We start from the raw sequence: 22,761 nt of genomic DNA, 5'->3' as shown, positions 1-22,761 counted from the left end.
GCGGGTTGTAGGGCTGTAGCTCGGAGCTACAGAGAGAGATGAGCCATGGAGGGATTTGAAAGCAAGGATGAGAATTTTATAAATGAGGTGTTGTCGGAGCCCAGAATTGGGTGAACAGGACTTAGTTTAGTTTAATTTAGTTTATTTATTAGTGTCACAAGTAGGCTTACATTAACACTGCAATTAAGTTACTGTGAAAATCCCCTAGTCGCCACACTCTGGTGCCTGTTCGGGTACACCGAGGGAGAATTTAGCACGGCCAATGCACCCTAACCAGCACGTCTTTCAGGCTGTGGGAGGAAACGGGAGCATCCGGAGGAAACCCAAGCAGACACGGGGAGAACGTGCAGACTCTGCACAGACAGTGACTCAAGCCGGGAACCGAACCCGGGTCCCTGGCGCTGTGAGGCAGCAGCGCTAACCCACTGTGCCACCGCGCCACCCACTTGGTGCGATTCAGGGTGCAGGCAGCAGAGTTTTGGATGTCAGTGATTTCTAAGAGAATTAAACAGTGGCAAATCATGCAGCCAAGTGGAGAGAGGGGAGACAAAAGCCGGAAAGGGGACACAATTGTAAATAAACAGGGTGCAAAAGATTGTCTAAAATCCCCAGGCATTTACTGAGCTTGTGTAATGATTTGGCTGCAAGTCAACAACTCAGGTTTGCTGCTGGAAATCAGACGCACGGGACCTGTCCATCTCTGGCCCTACCAGCCTCAATATTTATCAGTTAGCATAGACTAATAAGCTGTGAGCATTGGACTCTGGAACTAAATGGTCCTGTTTAACAGCAGAGCCTGTCCTTTGGGAGTGAGTGTGAGCAAAGCCAGGCAAAGCAGTTCTATTTATAGAGGAGGTGCCTTGTGTGGAGCACTGTCGCTTCACTGATTATCAGAGTCTGAGTGCTCAGGGCTGAAGTTCACCGAGTCTCTGCCACTCTGTTACTCACACTTGGTCAACATGCCCGTCCCTCCTTCAGGTGACCCACAGCCTCTGGATATTTCTCCCAGTCTCGGAATGAGGCTGACAGACCAGCTCAGAATTACCGCATGTCCCCGGGGATCAAATAGATGATAAAACGTCGGTTCTCAATCCTGTAGTCCTCACATTCACACACCACATACTGCGAACAAACCCTGGCATCTTCCTGGGACCCCTTTTTATTGAGTTGGAAGAAATATTTGTTTCCGATCTTGATCTCCAACCAACAATCTATAAAGAGGGATGCGCCGTTTCACTGATAAAAATAGCAGCCATACACATCACAGCACGGACTCGGATACTTTCACAATCCCTCACAGGTCAGTTTAAAATGCTGCCAGTTTGATCATCTGGAACCTGCAGTCCTGAAGCAGAATGGCTTGAAGCACTGAGTTGTTCTGATGAGCTTTTGATAGAGTTTGGGATATATAGAAAGGGAAATAGAAAGAGTTCAGGAAGGTTTTGTTGAGCACCCTTAGTTATCTTCAGTCGGAATGATGGAGTAGTCTCAGTGAGTGGTGTAAACTGCTCCCATTTGGAAGGTGCTGCCTGAAATTCGGTTGATTTGATTTGATTTATTATTGTCACATGTATTTACATACAGTGAAAAGTATTGTTTCTTGCGCGCTGTACAGACAAAACATACCGTTCATAGAGAAGGAAACGAGAGAGTGCAGGATGTAGTGTTACAGTCATAGCTAGGGTGTAGAGAAAGATCAATTTAATGCGAGGTAGGTCCATTCAAAAGTCTGATGACAGCAGGGAAGAAGCTGTTCTTGAGTCGGTTGGTACGTGTCCTCAGACTTTTGTATCTTTTTCCCTACAGAAGAAGGTGGAAGAGAGAATGTCCGGGGTGCCTGGGGTCCTTAATTATGCTGGCTGCTTTGCCGAGGCAGCGGGAAGTGTAGACAGAGTCAATGGATGGGAGCAGATTCAATAATAACTTTCCAAAGAGAATTGGATAAATACTTCAAAAGGCAGGGTTATATACAGTGAGCGGAACTGATTGGGTAGTTCTTCCATAGAGCAGGCACAGGTTTGATGGGCTGAATGGCTCCTTCAGAGCTACAACAGCCTTAAGTAGATCTCCCTCTGCACTGTCTCCATCAAACACTCCCAGGACAGGTACAGCACGGGGTTAGATACAGAGTAAAGCTCCCTCTACACTGTCCGCATCAAACACTCCCAGGACAGGTACAGCACGGGGTTAGATACAGAGTAAAGCTCCCTCTACACTGTCCGCATCAAACACTCCCAGGACAGGTGCAGCACGGGGTTAGATACAGAGTAAAGCTCCCTCTACACTGTCCGCATCAAACACTCCCAGGAGTGTTGGTTAAGTTTAACAATCTAATTGACCCCGATAATACTGCCCAGGCCAATAAAACAGCTGGCGTGGGTGGTCGAGTGTGAATGGGCAGGCCGCTGTTTAAAGACAACGCTTTAAAAGGGTTGGTAGGAACAGTAGTACAGTGAAAAGTATTGTTTCTTGCACGATATACAGACAAAGCAAACCGTTCATAGAGAAGGAAAGGAGAGTGTAGGATGTAGTGTTACAACCATAGCTAGGGTGTAGAGAAAGATCAACTTAATGCAAGGTAAGTCCATTCAAAAGTCTGATGGCAGCAGGGAAGAAGCTGTTCTTGAGTCGGTTGGTACGTGACCTCAGACTTTTGTATCTTTTTCCCGACAGAAGAAGGTGGAAGAGAGAATGTCCGGGGTGCGTGGGGTCCTTTGTTATGCTGACTGCTTTGCCGAGACAGCGGGAAGTGTAGACAGAATCAATGGATGAGAGGCTGGTTTGAGTGATGGATTGGACTACATTCACGACCTTTTGTAGTTCCTTGCGGTCTTGGGCAGAGCAGGAGCCCCATACCAAGCTGTGATACAACCAGAAAGAATGCTTTCTATGGTGCATCTGTAAAGGTTGGTGAGAGTCGTAGCTGACATGCCAAATTTCCTTAGTCTTCTGAGAAAGTAGAGGCGTTGGTGGGCTTTCTTAACTATAGTGTTGGCATGGGGGTCTGGGTGCATTTGCAAATGAGCGGGTTAATCAGTGGGCAGGCCGCTGTTTAAAGAAAACGTTTTTGAAGGGTTGGTTGAAAGCGGGGGGGCGCCTTTTGCAGATCAAGGGGGCAGCCCCACCAAAGGGAGTTCTATCCCTTACTTCTCACCCGCTCTCCCCATTGAACACACATTTTACCCCCCCCCCCCCCCTCCCCTCTTTACATCACCCCCCCCTTCCTCCCTGCATATCCCTGCCTCCAGCATCCATGGGCAGCCTTCTTCCTCCCGTCGCAGTTCCGCCAGCGTCCACTAACACACACTTGGCACTGCTGGGATGGATGGAACTGCCAGCTAATCAGATTGGCTGACAACTCCTGAAGGGGGTGGACTTCCTCTTCCTCCCCAGTGAGGGGCTGAAGTTCCACCCTGACTCTTGTTGGTGGTGTTCTAGCTGCAGGGCAGGTTGGCATGGAATGGGGCAGCTCCGCGCCAACTTTGCTTCAGGGCGGGTGGTGGGGGGAGGGGCTGGGCAATCTGTCCGTCACCAAAAATATTCTGCCCCAGGGATGGGGAGCAGACAGATTTCACCCCCTGACCCCCATGTGGCCAAGGGGGCAGTGGAATAGTCCATGTTGGCCGTTCTAGGAGTGATAGACAGGCCTGCTATCATAGAATCATAGAATCCTACAGTGCAAAAGGAGGCCATTCAGCCCATCGAGTCTGCACCAACCACAATCCCACCCAGGCTCTATCCCCATAACTCCATGCATTTACCCTAGCTAATCCCTCTGACACTAAGGGGCAATTTAGCATGGCCAATCCGCCTAACCCGCACATCTTTGGCGTGTGGGAGGAAACCGGAGCACCCGGAGGAAACCCACGCAGACACGGGGAAAACGTGCAAACTCCACACAGACAGTGACCCCAAGCCGGGAATCGAACCGGGTCCCTGGTGCTGTGAGGCAGCAGTGCTAACCACTGTGTCACCGTGCCGCCCTATCGTCTATCCAGTGTCTGTCTTTGTGTCTCTCTATCTCTTTCTCCCTGTCTCTCACTTTTTGCCTCCCTCGCCGTGAGTTCGAACAATAAATACTGAGACCTAGTGACAGAATAGAGTGGAATAAGATTACAGAAGAAAGCTGCAGCCTGTGTATATAATAGGATCAAGATGCAAACACATGCATAATTGAACCAAATCTTTTTATAAATGAAGTTGTTTTCTCGCGAATGCCATCCTGCCGGCCTATTCATCTCAATTTACAAACAATCTGTCCTCACAACCCACTGCAGGCTGGGGTTGGTGGCTCCAAACAGCTGCTGAAGAGACCATTTTTTTCCTGCTGTTTATTTAACATATCATTTAGGGCAAAATTGATCCTTTCAAATCGGGTTCTGAGATCTTGTGGAGAATTATCCCTGGGGACACGATGCATTGGGCTGTCTGAATTTCATACATATTGCAATGTGCTACTATCAATTCAAAAACACACACACACAGAAACACACACACAGAAACACAGACACACAGAAACACACACACACAGAAACACACACACAGAAACACACACACAGAAACACACACACACAGCAACACACACAGAAAGACACAGACACAGAAACACACACACACACAGAAACACACACACAGAAACACACACACAGAAACACACACAGAAACAGACACAAAAACACAGACAGAGAAACACAGACACAGAAACACAGACACAGGCACACAGAAACACAGACACAGAAACACAAACACACACACAGAAACACAGACACAAAAACACAGACACACACACAGAAACACAGACACACACACAGAAACACAGACACAGAAACACAGACACAGAAACACACACACACAGAAACACACACACAGAAACACAGACACACACACAGAAACACAGACACAGAAACACAGACACAGAAACACACCACAGAAACACAGACACAGAAACACAAACACACACACAGAAACACAGACACAGAAACACAGACACACACACAGAAACACAGACACAGAAACGCAGACACACAGAAACACACACACAGAAATACACACAGAAACAGACACAAAAACACAGACAGAGAAACACAGACACAGAAACACAGACACAGGCACACAGAAACACAGACACAGAAACACAGACACAGAAACACACACACACAGAAACACACACACAGAAACACAGACACACACACAGAAACACAGACACAGAAACACAGACACAGAAACACACCACAGAAACACAGACACAGAAACACAAACACACACACAGAAACACAGACACAGAAACACAGACACACACACAGAAATACAGACACAGAAACACAGACACAACCACAGAAACACACACACAGAAACACAGACACAGAAACACAGACACACACACAGAAACACAGACACAAAAACACAGACACACACACAGAAACACAGACACACACACAGAAACACAGGCACAAAAACACAGACACACATACAAAAACACAGACACACACACAGAAACACATACACAAAAACACAGACACACACACAGAAACACAGACACAGAAACACAGACACAGAAACACAGACATAGAAACACAGACACACACACAGAAACACAGACACAGAAACACAGACACAAAAACAGACATACACACAGAAACACAGACACAGAAACACAGACACACACACAGAAACACAGACACAGAAACACAGACATAGAAACACAGACACAAAAACAGACACACACACAGAAACACAGACACAAAAACAGACACACACACAGGAACACAAACACAAAAGCACAGACACACACACACAAACACAGACACAGAAACACAGACACACATACAGAAACACAGACACACATACAGAAACACAGACACAGAAACACAGACATAGAAACACATCGGAATGTCTTCAAGCACGTTACTTTTTCCAGATGTCAGTTCAGTATTTGGGTTATGTTATTGATGGTAAAGGTCTACATAAAACACCTAAAAAGATGGGAGCTATTTTAAAAGCACCAGATCCAATGAATGTGACACAATTGAGGTCCTTTCTAGAATTAGTAATTATTTGTTCTTAACTTTGTTACATTATTGAAGCCATTGCATAATTTACTCTGTGTGAAACAGTCGTAACAGTGGGTGGCACGGTAGCACAGTGGTTAGCACTGCTGCTTCACAGCTCCAGAGCCCTGGGCTCAATTCCTGGCTTGGGTCACTGTCTGTGTGGAGTTTGCACATTCTCCCCGTGTCTGCGTGGGTTTCCTCCGGGTGCACCGGTTTCCTCCCACAGTCCAAAGATGTGCTGGTTAGGTTGATTGGCCATGCTAAAAAAAATTGCCCTTGGTGTCCTGAGATGTGTAAATTAGAGGGATTAGCGGGTAAATATGTAGGGATATAGGGGTAGGGTGGGATTGTGGTTGGTGCAGATTCGATGGGCCGAATGGCCTCTTTCTGTACTGTAGGGTTTCTATGAGTCATGGGACTGGCCAACAGAAAGCATACAAAGATGTCGAAGATTCTTTGCAGAGACCTGAAGTATTGGTTCATGTTAATCTGAAGATATGATTACTGCTTGCTTGTGACGCTTCACCTTATGGAGTAGGGGCAGTAGTTTCACATGTTCTGCCTTTGGGAGAAGAACGACCAATAGCTTTCGCTTCTCCTACTCTGACTGGTGCTGAATGTAAGCTAAAAGCAAAATACTGCAGATGCTAGAATCTGAAACAAAAACCAAAAATGCTGGAAGATCTCAGCTGGTCTGACAGCATCTGTGGGGAGAGAATGGAGCCAGTGTTTCGAGTCTGGATGACCCTTTGTCAGACCTGAATCTAACTCTGCTCAGATCGAAAAGTAAGTATTGAGTATAACGTTTGTTGTATAAAGGTTTCATCATTATTTACATGGTCATCATTTCACATTATTTACTGATCATCGACCCTTAACTGCTATGCTTGGGCCGTATAAAGGCAAACCCTCATTATCTGCTGGGCCAATAGCAAAGGTGGCCACTGATCTTGCCTGCACACTCTTTCGGTATAAAGGTATTCTCGGTCAGAGTGCCAAGCTAATGCTGATGCATTGTCACACTTACCTTTACCTATTGAGCAGATACCACCAACTAGTTTTGCTAATATTCTTTATTTTTCTCAAGTAGATCATTTGCCTGTGACAGCTTCTCAAGTTCAGAGACAGAGCAGAAATGATCCTGTGATGGGGAAGGTGATGGTGATGGTGTTGTCAGGAATGACAGCTGGAACACATCGTCCGCATCCTGATTGGAAACCACATGTGCCAAGAAAGCTTGAGTTGACCGTCCAAGTTGGGTGTTTATTGTGGGGAATCAGAGTGATCATTCCTCCAAGTCTACGGTGAAGGATTCTTGAATAACTACATGAGGGACATCCTGGAAGAGTCCAGATGAAGGAATCAGCTTGTATTATTTTTGGTGGCCGGGTCTGGATGCTCAGATTGAAGACAAAGTGGGACAGTGTCAATCCTGTGCATGAATAAGAAATACACCATCACCGTCTCCTTTACACCCTTGGGAGTGGCCTGAAATGCCATGGCAACGATTGCAGGTAGATTTTGCTGGTCTGTTTGAGGATACGTGTTCTTCATCATAATTGGTGCATTCTTAAAATGGCCAGACGTAATCATGAGATCTTCTACAACCCAATAAACCACTGAAAAACTTGACAAAATCTTTGCAAGACTTGGTAAGCTGGAACAGATTGTTAGTGATAATGGTTCACAGTTTACTTCACAAGCGTTTGAAGATTATCTTAAAGTAAATGGTATTCAGTGTATAAATCCCACACCTTATCTTCCATCAACCAATGGATTAGCTGGAAAATTTGTACAATCCTTGAAACATTCTTTAAAAGCTTCAAGAGAGCAAGGTTCATCATCACATCGTGTGAATAGCTTTTTGGCATCTTTTCGAAACACTACTCATGCAATCACACAAAGTTCACCTGCATCACTACTCTCAAAGAGAAAGTTGAGAAGTACATTTGCTTTGTTATTACCTCCAGAAATGTCAGAGAGAGTAGAACATCAACAACAATCTCAAGTTACGAGACGAGAAGTGAGAGCAAAACAACACTCAGTTCAACAAGGAGATCGAGTGTTAATGTGTAATTTTGCCATGATTGAGAAATGGGAACCAGCCATAGTTTTAGCAAAAACAGGTTCAATTTCTTACACGGTTTAAACTGAAGATGAACTAGTTTGGCAACGCCATGCTGACCAACTGTCATCTTGAACTGATTCCTCAGAATCATCTCCAGAAGTGCCAACTTCTTTAGTCCCTCGTGATGTGAATACAACTGTGGAAAACGTAGTTGAATCTGAGCTGCCTGATGATTGTGTCCATTCCATGTGAGAATGAAGCAGAATTAGTTCCAAGAGGAGAAGTGTCTACTGAAGTTCCAGATCCTACTTCTCGGGTCAAGGACAGCTCAATTCCAGAACGCTGTATACAACCAAAGAGGTACAGACGTCCTCCTGATCGGCTTTCTTATTGACTGCGTGTAATGATTAATGGCGCAGTATTACTGATCCTGTGTATAACATGGTAGTAATTTGTTGTCATGACCACAGAGGTGAAGCGGGGGTGGGGGGGGGGGGGGGCGGGCAGTTATATATTTATAGGCAAAAGCTGCTTGAAAAAAGTTGTTGTGTGATACTTTGAATCTACGCGTGTAAACCACATTTTTTTTGTATAAAACCCACAACCGCTCACATAGTTAGAACATTGCACACACACAGAAACACGCACACACAGAAACACGCACACACAGGAAACACCAGAAATAGAAAGACGCACACAGAGATATGCACAGCTATACACAAACATGCAGAGAAACATGCACACGGAAACACAAATACACACAAACCCGCACACACACAGAAACATGCACACACACAGAAACTCGCGCACACACAGAAACATACATAGCAACATGCATGCAGAAACATGCACACAGAAACACGCACACGGAAACACGCACACAGAAACCTGCATGCACAGAGAAACATGTACACACACCAGAGGATTGGAGGATAGCTAATGTGGTCCCGTTATTTAAGAACAGTAGCAAGGATAACCTGGGAAATTATAGGCCGGTGAGCTTGACATCCGTGGTGGGGAAGTTGTTGGAGAAGATTCTTAGAGATAGGATGTATGCGCATTTAGAAAGGAATAAACTCATTAACGATAGTCAGCATGGTTTTGTGAGAGGGAGGTCATGCCTCACTAACCTGGTGGAGTTTTTTGAAGAAGTGACTAGAATGGTTGACGAGGGAAGGGCCGTGGATGTCGTCTATATGGACTTTAGTAAAGCCTTTGACAAAGTCCCTCATGGTAGGTTGGTGCAAAAGGTTGGATCTCATGGGATAAAGGGGGGGGGTGGCTAGATGGGCGGAGAACTGTCTTGGTCACAGAAGACAGAGGGTGGTAGTGGAAGGGTCTTTTTCCAGCTGGATGCCTGTGACTAGTGGTGTTCCGCAGGGCTCTGTATTGGGACCTCTGCTGTTTGTGATTTATATAAACGATCTGGAAGAAGGTGTAACTGGGGTGATCAGTAAGTTTGCGGACGTCATGAAAATGGCTGGACTTGCAGATAGTGAGGAACATTGTCAGAGGCTACAGAAGGATATAGATAGGCTGGAAATTTGGGCAAAGAAATGGCAGATGGAATTCAATCCAGATAAATGCGAAGTGATGCATTTTGGTAGAACTAATGTAGAGGGGAGCTATACGATAAATGGCAGAACCATAAAGGGTGTAGATACGCAGAGGGACCTGGGTGTGCAAGTCCACAGATCCTTGAAGGTGATGTCACAGGTGGAGAAGGTAGTGAATAAGGCATATGGCATGCTTGCCTTTATAGGACGGGGCATAGAGTATAAAAGTTGGGGTCTGATGTAGTTGTATAGAACGTTGGTTCGGCCGCATTTGGAATACTGCGCCCAGTTCTGGTTGCCACACTACCAGAAGGACGTGGAGGCTTTGGAGAGAGTACAGAGGAGGTTTACCAGGATGTTGCCTGGTATGGAAGGGCTTAGTTATGAGGAGAGATTGGGTAAACTGGGGTTGTTCTCACTGGAAAGACAGAGAATGAGGGGTGACCTAATAGGGGTGTATAAAATTATGAAAGGCATAGATAGGGTGAACGGTGGGAAGCTTTTCCCCAGGTCGGTGGTGACGTTCACGAGGGGTCATAGGTTCAAGGTGAGGGGGGGAGGTTTAACACAGATATCAGAAGGACGTATTTTACACAGAGGGTGGTGGGGGCCTGGAATGTGCTGCCGGGCAAGGTGGTGGAGGCGGACACACTGGGAACGTTTAAGACTTATCTAGACAGCCATATGAACGGAGTGGGAATGGAGGGATACAAAAGAATGGTCTAGTTTGGACAAGGGAGCGGCGTGGGCTTGGAGGGCCGAAGGGCCTGTTCCTGTGCTGTATTGTTCTTTGTTCTTTTGTTCACACAGAAACCGCACACACACAGAGACACGCACACACACAGAGACACGCACACACACAGAGACACGCACACACACAGAAACACGTACACATGCACATGGAAACACGCACACACACAGAGACACGCACACACACACAGAAACACAACACAACAAACGCACAGAGATAAACACAGAAATTCACAAATACCCATGTGGAAATATACAGCCATTGTACACACCTCTACTGTGAAACAGAGAGGTACATGCACACAGAGACCCGGATGCACAAACACATGTGTCCACATAAAGACACAAATACATATTTACGTACTACACAAATGCCATGCCCACGCACACAAACACACAGTGTTTGCAACATAACCAGTCTGTCCTGATGAGGAGGTTACACGTCTCCAAGGGCAATAGAGAGGCTCCTGATTTCACCTTGTCAAAATAAATTTTCTCAGGTCTATGATGTTGAGAAGTGAGAGGCTATTCTGCAAACAACAGGATCTCATTTACATCGGTCCTCATGCCTAAAGCTCTGTAATCAGCTTTCGACAAGGCTGTGGTTATACTGACACATACACAGATAGACACACCATCTCTACACAAGGTGGCGCTGTCCTAGGAATCTGTGTTTTCTCAATTCGTTAATAAATCTGACGGGACCAAAATTCCTTCGGCACAATAAACAATTCATCATTGGCGAAACATGAGTGTGAAAATGGTTAAATGCAAATCATTTGGTCGATTGTGAGTGTGTCTGAGTGTGTGAGATTGTGTGTGTATCTAATTGTGTGTGTATCTGAGTGTGAGATTGTGTGTGTGTATCTGAGTGTGTGTGAGATTGTGATTGTGAGTGTGTCTGAGTGTGTGAGATTGTGAGTGTCTCTAAGTGTGTGTGATTGTGTGTGTCTGAGTGTGTGTGAGATTGTGAATGTGTCTGAGTGTGTATGAGATTGTGAGTGTGTCTGAGTGTGTGCGTGATCGTGAGTGTGTCTGAGTGTGTGAGAGATTGTGAGTGTGTCTGAGTGTGTGAGAGATTGTGAGTGTGTCTGAGTGTGTGTGAGATTGTGAATGTGTCTGAGTGTGTATGAGATTGTGAGTGTGTCTGAGTGTGTGCGTGATCGTGAGTGTGTCTGAGTGTGTGTGAGATTGTGAATGTGTCTGAGTGTGTGTGAGATTGTGAGTGTGTCTGAGTGTGTGCGTGATTGTGAGTGTGTCTGAGTGTGTGAGAGATTGTGAGTGTGTCTGAGTGTGTGAGAGATTGTGAGTGTGTCTGAGTGTGTGCATAATTGTGTGTCTGTGAGATTGTGAGTGTGTCTGAGTGTGTGTGAGATTGTGTGTGTGTCTGAGTGTGTGTGAGATTGTGTGTCTGAGTGTGTGTGAGATTGTGAGTGTGTCTGAGTGTGTGAGAGATTGTGTGTGTCTGAGTGTGTGAGAGAATGCGAGTGTGTCTGAGTGTGTGAGAGATTGTGTGTGTCTGAGTGTGTGCATAATTGTGTGTGTGTGAGATTGTGAGTGTGTCTGAGTGTGTGTGAGATTGAGTGTGTCTGAGTGTGTGTGAGATTGAGTGTGTCTGTGTGTGTGTGAGATTGTGAGTGTGTCTGAGTGTGTGTGAGATTGTGAGTGTGTCTGAGTGTGTGAGAGAATGCGAGTGTGTCTGAGTGTGAGAGATTGTGAGTGTGTCTGAGTGTGTGTGTGATTGTGAGTGTGTCTGAGTGTGTGTGTGTGTGAACAAAGAACAAAGAACAATACAGCACAGGAACAGGCCCTTCGGCCCTCCAAGCCCGCGCCGCTCCCTGGTCCAAACTAGACCATTCTTTTGTATCCCTCCATTCCCACTCCGTTCATATGGCTATCTAGATAAGTCTTAAACGTTCCCAGTGTGTCCGCCTCCACCACCTTGCCTGGCAGCGCATTCCAGGCCCCCACCACCCTCTGTGTAAAATACGTCCTTCTGATATCCGTGTTAAACCTCCCCCCGCCCTCACCTTGAACCTATGACCCCTCGTGAACGTCACCACCGACCTGGGGAAAAGCTTCCCACCGTTCACCCTATCTATGCCTTTCATAATTTTATACACCTCTATTAAGTCTCCCCTCATCCTCCGTGTGATTGTGTGATTGTGAGTGTGTCTGAGTGTGTGAGAGATTGTGAGTGTGTCTGAGTGTGTGAGAGATTGTGAGTGTGTCTGAGTGTGTGTGTGATTGTGAGTGTGTCTGAGTGTGTGAGGTTCTGAGTGTATCTGAGTGTGTCTGGATTTTGTTGTTACCACACTGTGAGAGTTGACTGACTTGTCTCCATGGTGATGGGTGAGCTTTCTCAGTAATTTGCTTTGAGACTAATCATGTTGAAGTTCCTCTGAGAGCAGTAAGTGGCCTGTGATTACTCACCCACGCGGGGCCTTGCAGCTCCAGCCCACTGTTATAGATCCAAAGTTCAGGAAACATTACCCCAGTCACCGTGTGTCTGTTAGTAAACAGATTAGGATTCAAGCGGCCAGAGACTGGGACCCTGCTGGCTAGCTTTGTACCACCTTTACCCATACATTTTGAAGAATGCAGCAAAAATATGACAGCCCTGATCCAGCTAAATCAGCAGATGGCAGGAAAGAGAACCCTCCGGAAAGATAACACATCAGTGGACCTCAGTAGGTTATTCATCAGTGCTGGCTGTCAGTGAGACTGCACTCAAACTTGCCTCCACAGCCACACACTCAGTCCAGGGGTGACAAACAACCGGGGCACTGCCCACCCTCTCCCAAGGCAGTTGGACATCAATAATCAGCTCTCGAAGGTCCACATTGAATAAGTTAAATGCTGCTTTTATCCTTTGTCTGCCTCCCCCTGCCTGGCTTTGTGTGTCTGTTCCAACACCAACAATGTATATTTATATCTACATTTTCTCTTTATTCTTTCATGGACATGGTCACTGCTGGCAAGGCCTAATTGCCCTTGAACCAAGTGTCTTATCAAGCCATTTCAGAGTCAACCACACTGCTCGGTGCCACCCAGAGCCAGCTGTAAGGTAAGGAGAGCAAAGTTCTTTCCTGGGTGGCTTTTTACAACAATCGGTGAGAGTTGTCATAGTCACCTTTACTGAGACTAACTTTAAGTTCCAGAATGATTAATTGAAGCTAAATTCCACCAGTGTAGGGATTTGAACCCTCGTCTCCACGGCATTAGCCTGGGCCCCTGGGTTACTAGTCCTGTAACATTACCACTGTGCCATTCCCTCCATTGCCTGTAATGCAGTGAAGTGTCCCCAAGCAATTCACGGGAGTGTTTGCAATCAAAACATGACAACAAATCATATCTTTCCTGCTGCTATCAGACTTTTGAATGGACCTACCTTGCATTAAGTTGATCTTTCTCTACACCCTAGCTATGACTGTAACACCACATCCTGCACTCTCTCGTTTCCTTCTTCTTTGATTTGATTTGATTTATTATTGTCACATGTATTAGTGTACAGTGAAAAGTATTGTTTCTCGCGCGCTATACAGACAAAGCAATACCATTCATAGGGAAGGAAATGAGAGAATGCAGAATGTGGTGTTACAGTCATAGCTAGGTTGTAGAGAAAGATCAACTTAATGCAAGGTAGGTCCATTCAAAAGTCTGACAGCAGCAGGGAAGAAGCTGCTCTTGAGTCGGTCGGTACGTGATCTCAGACTTCTGAATCTGGAAGAAGGTGGAAGAGAGAATGTCCGGGGTGCGTGGGGTCCTTAATTATGCTGGCTGCTTTGCCGAGGCAGCGGGAAGTGTAGACAGAGTCAATGGATGGGAGGCTGGTTTGCGTGATGGTTTGGGCTACATTCACGACCTTTTGTAGTTCCTTGCGGTCTTGGGCAGAGCAGGAGCCATACCAAGCTGTGATACAACCAGAAAGAATGCTTTCTATGGTGCATCTGTGAAAGTTGGTGAGAGTTGTAGCTGACATGCCAAATTTCCTTAGTCTTCTGAGAAAGTAGAGGCATTGGTGAGCTTTCTTAACTATAGTGTCAGCATGGGGGGACCAGGACAGGTTGTTGGTGATCTGCATACCTAAAAACTTGAAGCTCTCGACCCTTTCTACTTCATCCCCATTGATGTAGACAGGGGCATGTTCTCCTTTACGCTTCCTGAAGTCGATGACAATCTCCTTTGCTTTGTTGACATTGAGGGAGAGATTATTGTTGCCGCACCAGTTCACCAGATTCTCTATCTCATTCCTGTACTCCGTTTCGTCATTGTTTGAGATCCGACCCACTACGGTGGGCCTTCTCTTTGTACTCTATGAATGGTATGCTTTGTCTGTATAGCACGCAAGAAACAATACTTTTCACTGTATACTAATACATATGACAATAATGAATCAAATCAAATAAGAAAATACGAGGTCAGAAAACTGAAAACTTGGTCCAGGAAGCTAGTTTTAAAGAGCATTATAAAAGAGGAAAGAGATATGGAGAAGTTTAGGGAGGGAATTCTGGAGCTTAGGGTCCAGGCAGCTGAAGGCACGGCTGCCAATGGTGGAGCGCTGGCAATGAGGGGGCCCTGGAGGCTGGAGTTAAAGGAGTGCAGAGATCTGGGAGGGTTGTGTGACTGGAGGAGATTACAGATAGAGACCGTGTGCTCTGATATTCAAACAGTGATGTCTGATAATGAGAATCCACACTTCGTGGACCACATGTTGTCCACAGTGTAAAAGGGCAACCTCCCGAAACAAACTTTCACTTCCCTCCCTGCGACACTGATGGTTGAGATGAACTATTTCAGCGCAATCTGCCTTGTGCTCTCTGGGACACAGTCCGACATCAGCTGATTTTACCCAATAGTCACTGAGCGAGCGCAAACATTTCTTTACATTTTTAAAGATCAGGGAGGAAGAAGGAAAGGCATGAATGGTTCTGTGTCAATTCTATCAGCCAATGTGTCAGTCCTGGGACACTCAATAACTGTCCTGTTAGTGCTCAAATGTAGTTTCACTGTCAGGGATCAGTCAGTTGTGAGACAGGAGGAGTCAGGTTATTAACCTGTGCAATCCGTCACAGGCATTGACTCCTATTGACTGACATCTCAGCCTTGCCTTTGGCAGACTCGAATCCACCCAGAGACCAGCAGAGATCCACTTGCTTTTAATTGACACAAAGTCAGTTAGTGGCTGCAGTCTAGATACTGAAACAGCCTGCCCTAAAACAGAGAGGGACACACACAAACTCACACACAAACACACACACAGACACACACACAAACTCACACACAGACACACACACAAACTCACACACAAACTCACACTCAAACTCACACAAACAAACTCACACACAGACACACACACAAACTCACACTCAAACTCACACAAACAAACTCACACAAACACACACACAAACTCACACACAGACATACACACAAACTCACACTCAAACTCACACAAACAAACTCACACACAGACACACACACAGACAAACTCACACACAGACACACACACACACAGACAAACTCACACACAGACACACACACAGACAAACTCACACACAGACATACACACAGACACACAAACTCATACACAGACACACACAAACACACACACAGAAATACACACACTCACACACACACAAATACACAGACACACACACACACACATACCAATACACAGACACTCACATACAGATACACACACACAAACACAGAGACACACATATACACACACACACACACAAATACACAGACACACAGACAGAGACACACTCAAACTGAGGCTTGGATAAGCAAATTCAGGTAGCCACACATACAACACATACAAACACACTTGGACTTTGAAATGCACACAGGGACACACACGCAAATACACAGGAAAACACAAAAGCAAACACACTAACAGGAGGTTTTTGAGTTTTTAAGCTGGGTTTCTACTGGGAGTGAGAGGAGATGATGGGCGGTGGTCTTCACTTTGTAATCTCCCGAGACCCTCGGAGGAACAGCTTTCATTCCACGGCTCATAACGAGAAGGGAGAGGGTGCGCAGGGCTGGCAGCGACAGCCTCACCTGATCTATTCACACATGCACTGGTTCCCATCTCACAGGCAGAAAACAGCATCTTTCAACATTCCCACAATTCTCATCACTTTCTCAGAGGAGCAGCAGGAGGCTGGAGCAGATTGGTGACATCTGGGCAGAGTATGAACTGGCCACATTGCACCAATCACTTCACACAAAGGCAAACTGGCACACAGCACTGAAGCCAGCGAGAGGAGGGGGGGAGGGGGGGGGATGTTATTCCCAGATTGGCGTTGCCATTTCCAACAGGTTCGAGACCCAGAGCAGGGTCTCTGTGACATTATCCCGCGGCTTTTGCTACCAAATAAACCTGTTGGACTTTAACCTGGTGTTGTTAGACTTCTTACTACATTATCACGCTGACAGCCTGGTCCCAGCCTCTCTAACCTGCTGCAGCTCCATCCACAGCCTCTGGAGAATGTTGACGGGTTGGGGTCGGGAGCGAAGGGCTGATGTTTTTATCTGGATTTGTGAGGAGCCAAACCACAGATGTTGCTTCGGAACAATTCACTGCTCGAGATCAGGAGGGAACAGCTGAGAGGTCAGAGTTCATTCCAATGTCCTTTTCTTTTCCGCATTTTTCCTGTTAAACTGTGTGAAATTCCAGCCAGTACGAGACACCCTTAATTCTATCGTGCAAACTACCAGCTGCTTCAATAACTATTCGTGTTTATATGCCGCATCTACCGTAATGTAACTCCCCAAGACACGTCACATTAGACCTGGGGCCACACAGGGAATTATCGGGGCCCATGGCCAGATGTTTGGTCCAGGAGGTATGTTTAAAGGTAAGGCAGTGGTGAGGGGGTATTTTCACTGGAACAGACGCCCAGAGCAAGATCTCACAGAATCCTACAGTGCACCATTCGGCCCATCGAGTCTGCACCGACTCTCTGACAGAACGTCTTATCCTATTCCACAACCCCACATACTTACCCCATTAATCCATCTTACCTACACATCTTGGACACTAAGGGGCAATTTACCATGGTCAATCCAACTAACCCGCACATCTTTGGACTGTGGGAGGGAACCGGAGCACCCGGAGGAAACCCACGCAGACACGGGGAGAACGTGCAGACTCCACACAGACAGTGACCCGAGCCGGGAATCGAACCCGGGTCCCTGGCGCTGTGAGGCAGCAGTGCTGACCCACTGGGGATTTGGGCCCCAGGTTCAAATCCTGCTACGGCAGATGGTGGAATCTCAATTCAATAAAAATCTGGAATTAAAAGTCCAATGAAACAATTCTGATAAAAACGCTTCATGTTCAGTATTGTCGTTTAGGGAAGGAAATCTGCTGTCCAGACCGACACAGCAATGTGGCTGACACGGAAATAGTTAGGAACAGGCAATGAGCGCTGGTCCAGCCAGTGACGTCCAGATCCCATTAAATGAATTTAAATGAAAGGTTTTAAGGAGCATCTTAAAGGAGAGCGGTGGCAATGCTTAGGGTCGGGGCGGCTGAGGGCACGACACGGTGGAGGGATTAAAAATGAGGTTGCTCAGAAAGGCAGAACTGGAGGGCTGTGGGATTAGCGGAGGTGACAAAGAATGAGGGGGTCGGGAGGAGGGGAGGGGAGGTGCGAGGGGGTCGGGAGGAGGGGAGGGGAGGTGCGAGGGGGGTGGGAGGAGGGGAGGGGAGGTGCGAGGGGGGCGGGAGGAGGGGAGGGGAGGTGCGAGGGGGGCGGGAGGAGGGGAGGGGAGGTGCGAGGGGGGCGGGAGGAGGGGAGGGGAGGTGCGAGGGGGGCGGGAGGAGGGGAGGGGAGGTGCGAGGGGGGCGGGAGGAGGGGAGGGGAGGTGCGAGGGGGGCGGGGGGGGAATGAGACCATTAGAAGAACTTTAAAATTTAGATGCAAGAGCAGAGAGGAAGAAAGGGAGTGAGGGAGGGAGTTTGGGAGGGAGTAAAGGAGGGAATGAGAGAGGGAGTGAGGGGGGAGAGAGGGAGGGAGTGAGGGAGGAGTGAGGGAGTGAGGGAGGGAGTGAGGGAGGGAGAGAGGGAGGAGTGAGGGAGGAGTGAGGGAGGGAGTGAGGGAGAAGGGAGTGAGGGAGGGAGCAAGTGAAGGAGGGAGGGAGCGAGGAAGTGAGGGAGGGAGTGAAGGAGGGAGTGAGGGAGGGAGTGAGGGAGGGAGGCAGTGAGGAGTGAGGGAGGAGTGAGGGAAGAGTGAGGGAGGGAGGGAGTGAGGGAGGGAGGAGTGAGGGAGATAGGGAGGGAAGGAGGGAGTGAGGGAGGGAGGAGGGAGGAGGGAGGAAGTGAGGGAGGAGTGAGGGAGGGAGTGAGGGAGGGAGTGAGGGAGGGAGAGAGGGAGGAGTGAGGGAGGAGTGAGGGAGGGAGTGAGGGAGAAGGGAGTGAGGGAGGGAGCAAGTGAAGGAGGGAGGGAGGGAGCGAGGAAGTGAGGGAGGGAGTGAAGGAGGAAGTGAGGGAGGGAGTGAAGGAGGGAGTGTGGGAGGGAGTGAGGGAGGGAGGGAGTGAGGAGTGAGGGAGGAGTGAGGGAAGAGTGAGGGAAGAGTGAGGGAGGGTGGGAAGGAGTGAGGGAGGAGTGAGGGAGATAGGTAGGGAGGGAAGGAGGGAGGGAGGGAGGGAGGAGGGAGGGAGGAAGTGACGGAGGGAGGGAGTGAGGAGTGAGGGAGGAGTGAGGGAGAGAGTGAGGGAGAAGGGAGCGAGGGAGGGAGCGAGTGAAGGAGGGAGAGAGGGAGCTAGCAAGTGAAGGAGGGAGTGAGGGAGGGAGGGAGTGAGGAGTGAGGGAGGAGTGAGGGAGAGAGTGAAGGAGGGAGAGAGGGAGGAGTGAGGGAGAGAGTGAAGGAGGGGGAGAGGGAGGAGTGAGGGAGGAGTGAGGGAGGGAGTGAAGGAGGGAGTGAGGGAGGGAGTGAGGGAGGGAGTGAGTGAGGGAGAAGGGAGTGAGGGAGGGAGCAAGTGAAGGAGGGAGGGAGGGAGCGAGCAAGTGAAGGAGGGAGGGAGGGAGCGAGGAAGTGAGGGAGGGAGTGAAGGAGGAAGTGAGGGAGGGAGTGAAGGAGGGAGTGAGGGAGGGAGAGAGTGAGGGAGGGAGTGAGTGAGGGAGAAGGGAGTGAGGGAGGGAGCGAGGGAAGGAGGGAGGGAGAGAGCGAGCAAGTGAAGGAGGGAGTGAGGGAGGGAGGGAGTGAGGAGTGAGGGAGGAGTGAGGGAGCAAGTGAGGGAGGGAGAGAGGGAGGAGTGAGGGAGGAGTGAGGGAGGGAGTGAGGAAGTGAGGGAGGGAGTGAGGGAGAAGGGAGTGAGGGAGGGAGCAAGTGAAGGAGGGAGGGAGGGAGCGAGGAAGTGAGGGAGGGAGCAAGTGAAGGAGGGAGGGAGGGAGGGAGTGAGGGAGGGAGTGAGGCAGAGCGTTTGGGAGGGAGTGAGGGAGGAGTGAGGGAGGGAGTGAGGGAGGGAGTGAGGGGGGAGGGAGTGAGTGAGGGGGGAGGGAGGGAGCGAGAGTAGGCCTGTGGGAAGAGGGAGAGACACATTTCCACCCCCTCTGCCTGAAGAGACACAGCATTGCTCTTTTCTCTGCTCACAGTTGAAGTTTGTGGCTGGGATACTGGTGAGTGCAATTAGATCCTGAACACAGTCTGGCGTCAGAGGCTGTGACTCTGCAGAGTCATGATGTGGAGATGCCGGCGTTGGACTGGGGTAAACACAGTAAGAAGTTTAACAACACCAGGTTAAAGTCCAACAGGTTTATTTGGTAGCAAAAGCCACACAAGCTTTCGAGGCTCTGAGCCCCTTCTTCAGGTGAGTGGGAATTCTGTTCACAAACAGAACTTATAAGACACAGACTCAATTTACATGAATAATGGTTGGAATGCGAATACTTACAACTAATCCAGTCTTTAAGAAACAAAACAATGGGAGTGGAGAGAGCATCAAGACAGGCTAAAAAGATGTGTATTGTCTCCAGACAAGACAGCCAGTGAAACTCCGCACACACAAGGACGGCCTCAACCGGGATATTGGGTTTATGTCACACTATTTCACATAAATATTTCTGCTTTTTTCCTCCTGAGTCTTTATCATGCGATCCTAGAATCAGAATTTATGTCACACTATTTGTAACTCCCACAGTTGCGTGGACCTGCAGAGTTTCACTGGCTGTCTTGTCTGGAGACAATACACATCTTTTTAGCCTGTCTTGATGCTCTCTCCACTCCCATTGTTTTGTTTCTTAAAGACTGGATTAGTTGTAAGTATTCGCATTCCAACCATTATTCATGTAAATTGAGTCTGTGTCTTATAAGTTCTGTTTGTGAACAGAATTCCCACTCACCTGAAGAAGGGGCTCAGAGCCTCGAAAGCTTGTGTGGCTTTTGCTACCAAATAAACCTGTTGGACTTTAACCTGGTGTTGTTAAACTTCTTACTCTGCAGAGTGGCAGTGTCAGAGTGAGCCAGCTGCCCAGAGTTAATGACCTGTGCCCCCTGCAGGTACAGGAAAGCATTTCTCGGTTCTCTTGCTGTGTAAACCAATCGAAAGCAGACTCAGGGTTTTGTGAATGCTCTTTCCATGTGGGAATAGATTTGGAAATGATCAGCTGGTTCTCTGGGTGTGTGGGAGAGGGTGGGAGGTTTCCATACACTGACAGTGTGACACTGTACAGTTTACAGCTGCTCTGTATGGTTCGAACACTGAACCAGAGTTACAGAAGCAGTCGCGGTGAATCGAGTCGTGTATGATGTGAGTAGAACTCGGACTCTGTCACAACCCTCATCACCAACCACTGCACAGAATCCCTGGAATAACACAGCCCAGTATTCAAACTCCCAAACCGAAGCAATGGGAGCAGGAATGGGCCATTCAGCCCATCGAGCCTGCTCCATCATTCAATAAGATCATTGCTCACATTCCCCACTTTCCAACCTGATCCCCATATTCCCTGATTTCCTGAGGACGGAGTTAGTGTCCGCTCTTACTGCCCATAAATCTACTGATCTCAATCTCAAATCTACTCAGCAACAGAGTACCCACAACAGTCAGAGAATTCCAAAGATTCACAACTTGCTCAGTGAAGATATTGTTCTAATCTCAGTCCAGAGCAACCGGCCTCTAACTCACTGTTTGTGATTCTCCAGTTGGGGGGAGCACTCTCTCAGCGCCAATACTGTCCAATCCTCTCAGAATTATAAACCTTTCATTCAGATCCCATCTCGTTCGTTGAAACCCCAGAAAGTTTAGACCCATTCTACTAAATCACTCCTTGTAGCAGAGTCCAGAGCAGGTTAGAACGCGGGCGATAGGCTGAATCACCGCTACCTGTGCCATAATAACTCAGAGTGTGTGTTACGTCCCCTTGCTTCACACAAGAGACAAAAGCTGCAGACAGGACATGCACAAAGTGCCTCCCCATCCTGACCAGACATGCCTCCAATCCATTACCCAGCAAAACAATAATCACACACACGTAGACAACAAAAATACGACCAGTGTGGGTCACAGTGTGTGGGTGAGTATTGGTCAGTGTGTGTGGGTGAGTGTGTGGGTCAGTGTGTGTGGGTGAGTGTGTGGGTCAATGTGTGGGTCAGTGTGTGTGGGTGAGTGTGTGGGTCAATGTGTGGGTCAGTGTGTGGGTCAGTGTGTGTGGGTGAGTATTGGTCAGTGTGTGTGGTTCAGTGTGTGGGTGAGTATTGGTCAATGTGTGTGGGTGAGTGTGTGGGTTGTTATCTCTGTTTGTGACTCAGTATCAAACATTGTTTGCTAATGTTCTGATTGGATATTTTATTCTGTTATGTATTTGGGAGTTATTTTGCGATGTTGATGCAGATTCTACAGGAGATTATCAAGCTGCTTAAACCGAGACACTCAATTCACATTTGGAAATTATTGAATGTGGCGCGGTCGGATGGCAGTGAAAAGTGTGAAACACCTTCCTGTTTCTGACTGTCTCTGACTCCCCCACACAACACTTGTTGCTTCAGCCCATCAACAACACAGTAAATTCCAAGAGATTTTCACACCCGCCTCTGCCCAGTCTGTCCTTCATCTGTATCTGTGATTAAAATATCTCTCTTGCCAGGGACACGTGCATCTAGACCATTACTGGAGCAAACACATTGCTAATATCATTGGAAAAATAGGATCTGCTCTGTAGCAGTTTAACAATGAACTGTTTGGGCGAGAAACCATAAAATCCCCGGCCCAGGCCAATGGGCCTTCCCATTCCCCGCCCCTCACCCATTCTGATTCCCATGGCGGGCAGGACGGCTGTGTCTGAAAGGGCTGGGAGTGTCTGGTGCTGTGTGGTGTGTGTGTATG

The 22,761-nt window shown here is 47.8% G+C and overlaps 1 protein-coding gene across 1 annotated transcript in view; it reads right to left on the bottom strand.

The window, feature by feature from the left end:
* Nucleotides 1–1,168, bottom strand: part of LOC144479973 (uncharacterized) — a 96,756-nt gene extending 95,588 nt beyond the window's left edge. The window contains exon 1 of the mRNA XM_078199105.1: nt 949–1,168. Within this exon, the coding sequence (XP_078055231.1) occupies nt 949–961 (13 nt within the window). The 5' untranslated portion in view covers nt 962–1,168. The remainder of the gene's footprint in view (nt 1–948) is intronic.
* Between the last annotated feature and the right edge of the window lie 21,593 nt (nt 1,169–22,761).

This window comes from Mustelus asterias, chromosome 27 (genome assembly GCF_964213995.1).
Source record: "Mustelus asterias chromosome 27, sMusAst1.hap1.1, whole genome shotgun sequence".
NCBI classification, from domain to species: Eukaryota; Metazoa; Chordata; class Chondrichthyes; order Carcharhiniformes; family Triakidae; genus Mustelus; species Mustelus asterias.
Note: the sequence above shows the minus strand (reverse complement) of the source record. Positions and strands in the feature narration are given on the sequence as shown.